Consider the following 8,562-nt stretch of genomic DNA (forward strand, 5'->3'; position numbering starts at 1 on the left):
ATAACATATCAAGCTTAAGAAGGTAACTGAATTGCAGTTATTTCACATTTATTTTCTCTATCACTAGAAACACACCTACCAGTAATATATGTCTTTAAGCAGATGACTTAAGTCGGTATCTTAAACACGTTTTTCTAAGACGTCCGGTGGCCGCGCTCCCCGAAGGGACAGAAAAGCTGCCCTGTAGTCAGTGCTTCCCTCGTGGCCTTTCCGTCTACATTTCCAATAAACATTCCAGACACGCAGAGGTTTACGGTCTCTTAAGGGAGAAAGAGAAATAAATGTCCAAACGCCCCAACCAATCTGTGTTACATTCCTAGATATAAACGTGTATCTAGGCCCCGACTGCCGTGGCTCAGGGGGCTGGGCGCCGTTCCAACCGGCGCGATTCCCTCGGGGCACAGGCCTGGGTGGCAGGCCCGGTCCCCAGGAGGGACATGCCCGCGAAGCAGCAGGTCAACGTTTCTCTCCCTCCCCCGCTCTGTAAAAATAAATAAAACGAAGAAAGTATCCGGGTTACAGAGTATTTTAATATCCAACAAAGTATAATTTACATGATTAAAAAGTTTCAACTTCCACGTGAAGGGTTCTCCTTAGACACCGTGTCCAAGTCACATCAGGTGCCTTCACCGCCTCACATTCCCCATAAACGCCGGCGGGCCCGACACCAGACTCTGCGGGAGTGGCGGGGAGCGAGCAGCCGGTACCGCCGGCAAGTTCCCTCCAGGCTCTCAGGTGCCACACGCTCACGCTTTTCTCGACTGCGATCCCAGACGCGGGAGCGGTCGCTCTTCGTCCACTCGGTTCTTATGGATTTGGAAAGCAGGTGTTACCCACCTACCACAGGAGCACTGTTCGCCGCACCAGTTGAAAGAACCCAGCTTGGCATTGCATTTGGGGCACAGGAGCTGAAATAAAGCAAATGCATTCCTTCATTCGTTTTTGTACAGAGCAGTTCTCTTTGGCAACACGGGATATGAGAACAAAACATAGCCCCCACCCTGCACGCAGTTCATGATCTAACCAATGAGGTAAAACAGTGCGGCGACTTCCTACCATGGCTGTGTTAAAGAACAAGGCTGCACCCCGGGAGGTGTGCAGCGGGCCTACTTAGAGTGCGGACGGAGAAAGGTGAAGCTTGAGACATGAAACAGAAGGTTTCACAGGCATGGCACACGTGTTGGCTTTTCTATCAGTCTGCAACTTAAGATTTCAAACGAAAATCACTGCAGCTACGGGCAGGAAATCATGTTAGGATATCTAACATGTTCTGTTACCTACAGATATTAACAGTCTATAAGTTAGTTCTCAGATTCCCGCCTATTTAAAACACAAACTGATACTCCAGTAAAATAGATAAAGTCAAAAATGCTTAACAAGTTTACTGTATTTTCTTTTAAGGTATCTACAGCCGAACTCGAGTTAAAATATGGTTTAAAACGCGAGAAGAAACAAAACAGAGGCGCTTTAATGAAGCCGGAAGATGAGAGGTGCCCTCACCTGTCCGTCCATCACTCCTAGCAGGGCGGGCTCCATCCACTGCACAGGCTCAACAAAGTGTGAGGTGCACTGAGCCGGGCCCCCCGGGGCGGGTGCGAACGCAGGCATCAGCCTCTTGTGGGCGAAGGCTACGGGACCACTCCCTTCCTTATGATCCAAAATGCTAGAACTTCGGAATAAAGACCGCCTGCCACCCCCAAACAAAACAAAAACAGATGAAACGTGCAATACTTCCTGAAGGGCAAAAACAACATGCTGTTGCTTGTGCTACTTTAATTTTCAGTAGTCTCTACTGGGGACTTGATTGCTTTTCCTGCTGAGGATGTACGTTCTTGAAAGCAGATTTAAATTTGAAATCCCTATAGCATTCGGCTAAACAAATCCTTCCCACAGAGATTTAGGAAACTGAAACTTCCAGTCCTTTTCAGCTGCAGAGACAAAGTGAAATCTCTGGAAAATACAAAATATTTTACCTGCACTTCCTACATTTGTAGAGAATCTCATCTTTCAGTCCTTGTGGAACCGTAGTTGGGTCGACAGCAAAGAGGTCTTGGGGTAAGTTCTGCAGTTCTACATGACAATGAAAATGTGTCCATTGGTTGAAATCAACTCTCTGCGTTTTCAGACAAAATTCAGTTAATGTCAAATTGAGGCAACAAGTGCTCACCTCAGAAATTTAAAGAAAAAAAAAGGCCTCCAATTCTGAGAAAGCAGGATGAGGCAGGACAGCCCTTGGTTTCTGGGCACAGGCTGCCTCAGTTCAAATCCCACCCATGAGTCACAATCCCACCTGACCCTGAGCAGGGTATTTCTTGCTGAACCACAGTTCTGAAAAGAAATGCTAGGATCTGCCTCTAGGGATTGCTGGAAAAATGTGATAATGCGCAGAAGTCTTTAGCCTCAGAGGAAAGAGCTTCTAGAAAGGTTCCCATACATCCTAGCAATGGTTACAAACCTGGGTACTTCTCTGTAACCTTTTGTAAACGATATTGCTTATAAATTGCACTAGAAGTATCGACTTCGCATCCCATGGCCTGGTATAATTTCAGTTGCCACTCAAACCCCTCGTTCATCCTGTGAAGGCAAATACAAAGTTAAGTTGTCTTTAAATAAATAAAATCATGCCACAAGAGCAGAACGATCACGCTAACCAGAAGCTCACTTGGCCTCGGGGTGGATCGTCCGGAGGTTTTCATAGGCCTTTTCAAAGGTGAGCTGCTCAGTCTTCATCAGAAAGGCAGTCATGACAGCGACACTTCGACTGACTCCCGCATGACTTAAAATAAAATAGAAAATAGAAACAATTAAAAAAAAAGCGCGCACTACTAATGGTAAAATTCAGGTTCACGTGTCTGCTTCAAACCCTTTGTCCCTGAAACACTACCGATGTGCAAAAGAATTGTTCTTTTATTTCTTTACTCCTTTGGAATTGTGAACCATGTGAATGTATCACATATCCAAATATAATTACAGTATATTTTAAAATGCCCTAATGCCTGCGGAACACCTTGCAACTTTCTTCGCTGCGGGCGCGAAGGGCCGCGGAGACCCGGGCTGAGGCTTGTCTCCCGTCCCCGCCTGCTGCACCGGCTCCGTGCGTCCCAGCTGGGTCGTCGCACTGCAACCCGGCCAGACGGGGCGCCGAGGAATCCCAGACACCCGTCCCGGCCCTCCCGTCGTTCGCCGTCGCTGCAGCCCCCTCTCCGCCCTGGGCACGGCTCGGGTACCCCGTGCGTTCTCTCCCGCTTCCGCCGCGCCAGCCACCACGCCCCGGACAGACACACTGAACACAAGGTCCACCCGGGGCGGGAGCCTCCGCCGCGCCCCCGCCTGCGTCACCGTCACCTGCCGGAACCTCGTCCGCCGATGCTCCCACCCTCCCCCGCCCCCAAAATAAAAAAGCTGCAAAGCCAGCCCACGGCCTGTCCGCGCACGGCTGCGGCCCGCCCCGGCAGCCCGCTCACCAGCGCACCAGCACCGCGCGACCCTCGGCGCGCGCCTGGCGCACGAAGGCCACGCAGCCGTCCAGGCGGCTCAGCAGGTCGGTCCCGGGCTCGTCCAGCGCGCGCACGAAGAGCCGCCGCAGGTCTGGCCCCGGGAGGTCGGGCTCCTCCGCGTCCACGGTCAGCACGGCCGTGACGCCCGCCTCCCTCAGGCTGCCCGGCTCCATCGAGGCCGCCGCCCCGCCCAGGTACAGCCCCGGCCGCACCTGCAGCATCCCAGCCGCGACCCACGTGGCGGCGCCGGGACCCGCGGCCGCGCCTGCCACTGAGGAGCGGCTGGGGCGGCTAGAGCGGCCGCACTTGCCATCGAGGAGCGGCTGGCGCGGCTAGAGCGGCCCCGCCGGCCGCGCTGCGCAGCGGCGCCCTCGGAGGACCCGGCCGCGCGCGGCAGGTGCCGCGGGGGAACGCGGCTTCCGCCCGGACCCCAAGTTCGGGCGGAGGGTCAACCCCTTGCAACGCAAGGCTCCCCAGCGTTTTGGAGCTGGGACTCCCCAGACTTTGCGCAGCAGCCGCTGAAGTCGACTTTGAAACCATGGTCCTACCGCCGAATCAGCAGCATCGTTCCATGCACTTAAAGTAAAACATTGCTTCCAACGCTTCTAACGCCATTTGTTTGTAGTTCCTCTCCTGCGACTATTTTTTCCTTTTCCCTCCCTTTTGCCCAGTTTTTAAAAATTGGTGTGTGAATCCTTTTTTGTTGCTGTCTACTGTTCTATATTTTAAGGTACTAATCCTGTGTCTTTTCAAGAAAGGTGGGACCACAGCCAGAGGAAAACCTGGACTTAAGGGGCGTTTCTTTCCCCTCCACCCCCACCCCCACCCTCACCCCCACCTCACGGCAAAGACTTGAACCTTTTTTAAAAGTGCAGGGAACAACCAGGACAGAGGGAGGAGCCACCGACACGGGAGGTGATGAATTGCGGGTGCAGGTGCTAACTAACGGGCAAGACGCCAAAGGAGCTCTCTTCTAATGGCTTCTGTTTTCTGAGCCAAGAATCCAGTTCACACGCTCGGGGTGAGGACAGAGGTTTGAGAAGAATAGCCAGTTTGAGAGAAAACATAATTCCCCGAAAAGATTGGAGAATAGATGTGGAAGCTGACCTGTGGGATTGGCAGGGAGGCGGGCGGGGGCCCAGGTGGGCGTGCCTGGCACGGTCTGCGTGTGTGGGTTCTTGGCTTCGTGCGGGAAAGAATGCAAGACAGGAGCCCAGGCATCGTGAGAGGGCGTTTATCAAAGCTGGCCACGGTGAGGGGCAAGGTCTCAGTGACAGGAGCCAGCCCCGCCGGGCTGCGCGGACGCAGGAAACAAGTCACGGGGCGAGAGGAGGCCCCCGGAGCCGGGTTGGGGGGTGCCCACGGCCCCTCAGCTGCGAGTCTGGTGGGAACCTTTAGGGCTCAGGAGAAAGACGGCAGAAGTGCCTCCCTGGGAAAGGAGGGGGGGTGGGCTGCCTGGGTCTTTTTTCTGAGGGGTTCTCATCTGTTTCCTACAGAAGGGGCTTTTCGGGGAGACCTCGGGGGAGGGTCTCTCCAGACTATGCCACAGCGGCCCAGGTGTGCGCTCCGATGTGCTGGTGCATCCAAACGCACGTGTGGGGGCGTTGGGGGCGTTCTCCGGTCAGGTTCCTGGCTCTGCTTTTGTCCTGGATGTGTCTGGTGCTGGCGGGTCGGTCAGTCAGTTGGTTGGTCGGCGGGTGATTCCCCCGACTTCCTCTGTCCCGGGGTCTGAAGGGCACTAATGGTGCTAACCGGGCCTCTGTTACCTCCTCCTGCCCAGGGCGGTGGAAGCTTCTGGCTCTGCACCTGGCAAGGGGAGGCATAAACCATCTGCTCCCAAGTGTCCTTGTTCCGGGAAGTTAAGACCCTGCGATTTATTACCAGGCTGTTACTTGCTCGACCTTGTGTAACTACCTTGTTTCAGTTTCCCTCACTCCACCTGCCCAGGAATCCCCTGGCTTCCGCCCATCCCGCCTCGGCAGGCAGCCAAGCGCCGGTTGGGTCGGCCGGCCAGCGTCCTGGTCACAGAGACAAGAGGCTTCTGTGCAGCGAAGGGCCAGTCCAGCCGGCCCAGTGGCTGCAGCCCCGCACGTCCCAGAAAGCCTGTTCTCTGGACGTCCAGGCTGCCCAGCTCCCCGGGGTGAGCCCGGGGCCTGAAAAGATGCTGGAGGCCCTGGGTCAGGCTGGCCACGCCTCTGGGGGCTGCAGGCCGGGCAGCGACGAGGCTGGGCACAGGCCTCGGTGACTGCCCCCCGGGAGAGGCCCTGCCCCCAAGGCCTGAGGGAGCGTCCTGCCTGGCAGAACAGAAAATGCTGGAAGGGATTCCCCACACCAAGAGGTCATTTCCGGGAGCCGGCAGGAGGGAGGCCTATGGGATCGGATTTGTACGGCTTCTCTCTACGTAGTTTTTCTTTCTTTCAACCAGTGCCATTAAAGCGGTTTACTGTTAGCAATTATAGGTGGTTATACGCTGGGGGAGGCGGGGAGGGACTGGTAAAGGTTCATGTCCTGGACATTTTATTAAGGCTCCTAAGCATTCCCTCAGCTGTGTTGGTTTTCTGTTGGAAGTGAGCTTTACTTTCTCAGCGCCCTCAGACGGCCATAAGCTCCTTCAAGGGTGGGAGTAGGCACACGTCTGAATTGTTACCGAGCACCCACGGGGCCGGATAAGTAGTGGAGATGCCTTGGCTGGAGGCCCCGTGTGTCTTTTTCACTTTCTGTAGTCGTGCTCTTGGCCACTAGGTGGCACCATTTCTCCACCAGGGAGATGAACGAGGAAGCTGCCCCCCCCCCCCCCCCCCCCACAAAAAACCCTGGAATTTATTTATAAAAAATTGTGTATTTCTTCCTACACGTTTACACTGCAGTCACCTTCAAAGTGCTCTCCATTCGACGCACTACACCCATCAAGACGTTTTTCCACCGCAGCGAACAGTCCTTGAGCGCCTCGATGTCGTTTACTGCTTCTGCCATTTTTTGTTTCACCTCTTCCACTTCGGCAGAACGCTTCCCTGTGAGGACCTTTTTCATCCAGGGGAACGAACAAAAGTGGCCGGGGCCAGGACTGAGTGAATAGGGAGGGTGGGGCGCAGAGGTCCTGCCGTTTGGGGTCAAAAACTGCTGACCACTCAGCGTGCTGTGGGCAGGCGCGCTGGTCAATCGCCCGCCGTGAAATGGGTTAACACATTGAAAGAGTCTTCAGAAAAATTCATGAAGCTGAACGCAGCCTCTCACAACAACACCCGCTAGTGCGCGGATGTAGACGGGTTCCCAGACCCCCCCGCCCGGCCGGGAAGGCCTGGGCCGCAAGGGGCCCGCCCTCCAGAGGGCGATCCTGGGTTTCGCGGGGGCCTCCTCTTGTGTTTTCAGCACCTCCCTTGAAACAGGGGAAAATGAAAGTGGGGGCCTGTAAGAAAAGCAGGCTGGGCCTCGGGAAGGAGACGCCACGTCCGGAGGGGGCCGGGGTCGCTGCCCGTCAGCGGGAGGAGACGGGCCTCTGTCCTCTGGCTGGAACCCACACCACGCACTTCCATTGTATCGCCAGGGCGTACAATGTATCTCCAAGGTGTACCCGCCACCTTGGAGAGTGTGGATTACGTAGAACTTCCACTGTCTAAGAGACCATCCGGCATGCGGGGCTTGCCTTCTAACGGGGGTGGCACCCACTTTACATAACGGGGCCGGACCCTCCCCCCGGTGCCCCCACCCTTTGGCCATAGTCATATGTAGGATTTTCATCTTTCATAACATGTGCTGGGAAACAAGCGGGGATATTTCCCCTCCTCTCCCCTATTGCGGCCCCATCGCAGTCCCAAGACAAGTTCCTCTTTCTGTCCCCGGCGGCGTGTGGTCCGGACCCTCCCACGCCCACGGAGTTATCAGTAAATGTTTGGGGGTTAAGCTCTTGGACACCAGGAAGATGCAGGTGAAACATACTTTGAGGCCTTCGAATAAAAAAGATATAAGTGGCCCCGGCTGGTGCGGCTCTGTGGACCGAGCGCCGGCCTGTGAACCAAAGGGTCTCTGGTTTGATGCCCCGTGAGGGCACAGGCCTGGGCTGCAGGCCAGGTCCCCCGTAGAGGGTGTGTGAGAGGCAACCACATAGGGATGTTCCTCTTCCTTTCCCTCTCTCTAAAAATAAATAAGACCTTTAAAAAAAAAAGATATAAATGAGCGATAATACCATAATTCTATACTTTTGCTTGTGCTTGTGAGTAGAAGGCAGTTTACCTACAGAACGGTGAGCCCAGGTTTGTCTTGAGGGGTGCAGTCTGAAGCCAGAGAAAACCTAGGTCTGAATATAAAGCCGAGCTGGCTCTGGCACCTCCTGGCACATGACCGTGTGCGTCGAGAACATTGTGTGCTTTCTGTAAGTATCAGTTCCTTCATCTGCAAAACAGGAGAAAGCAGAGCCTTCTTGCAGAGTCTACCATTGAGCTTAATAAACTGGGTGGCAGGGGCCTGTTGGCTTCCCCAGGAAACTACAGCTTCACACACTCCCGGGGTTGTAGCGTTGTGCTCCACCAAGGGGGTGAACCCCTCCCTCCCCACCCCCGCCCTGGTACTGGATTCTTGGGGGGCACAGGAGGAGGCGCTGGACCATAGAGGCCTGTCAGTCCCACGAGGTGGTGGACCTTTCAAAGCCTGTGAAAGTTTGCGAAGTTGATTGGTCATTTATTTTTATGGTGGGTTCCAAACCCCAGCTCCTGGTTATAACCCCAGGGGAACAAAGCAACTCTCTCTCTTCCTCGAGACCCACATCACACGTGCACACCCCTGTTCTCTCCACGGCCACGGGGCACCACACCAGGCTCTGGGGTGGGGGGGTGTCCTGAACGCTGCAACGCAGCCATGGACGGCAGCTGGAAACACAGGCTGAGCTGGCCGGATGCTGGGCTGGACTGGGCTTTAACATGGAGCAGAAGCTCCGGGCACTGGCCTCCATCCTGGCCGTCCTGAGGACAAGCTGGCCTTTTCCCACAGTGAGACGGACAGAGGGGGACGGTGGAGGTGAGGAGGGGACGCCCCGCGATTGCACATCATCAACAAACCACCCACCCTCCCA

General features: G+C 55.2%; 1 protein-coding gene across 1 annotated transcript; it reads right to left on the minus strand.

Moving 5' to 3' along the window:
• Positions 1-516: 516 nt before the first annotated feature.
• On the minus strand, positions 517-3,777 carry DUSP12 (dual specificity phosphatase 12). The gene is made up of 6 exons (XM_054587586.1): positions 3,465-3,777; positions 2,663-2,776; positions 2,456-2,574; positions 1,974-2,070; positions 1,501-1,687; positions 517-908 (listed from the first exon to the last, which is right to left on the minus strand). Exons 1-6 carry the CDS (start codon positions 3,716-3,718, stop codon positions 747-749), a joined length of 933 nt encoding a protein of 310 aa, XP_054443561.1. The 5' UTR covers positions 3,719-3,777; the 3' UTR covers positions 517-746.
• Positions 3,778-8,562: the final 4,785 nt, after the last annotated feature.

This window comes from Pteronotus mesoamericanus, unplaced genomic scaffold, assembly GCF_021234165.1.
Source record: "Pteronotus mesoamericanus isolate MK-2021 breed Mesoamerican mustached bat unplaced genomic scaffold, CSHL_Meso_final scaffold_1186, whole genome shotgun sequence".
Classification (NCBI taxonomy): Eukaryota; Metazoa; Chordata; class Mammalia; order Chiroptera; family Mormoopidae; genus Pteronotus; species Pteronotus mesoamericanus.

Excerpts from the sequence above, each read along its gene's own strand:
- DUSP12 (XM_054587586.1), bottom strand. The coding sequence starts at position 3,718 with ATGCTGCAGGTGCGGCCGGGGCTGTACCTGGGCGGGGCGGCGGCCTCG. Across the intron at positions 2,777-3,464 it reads CGCGCGGTGCTGGTGCGCTG|TCATGCGGGAGTCAGTCGAA; the intron begins GTGAGCGGGCTG and ends TTTTATTTTAAG. Across the intron at positions 909-1,500 it reads TAGGAGTGATGGACGGACAG|CTCCTGTGCCCCAAATGCAA; the intron begins GTGAGGGCACCT and ends GCTTTATTTCAG.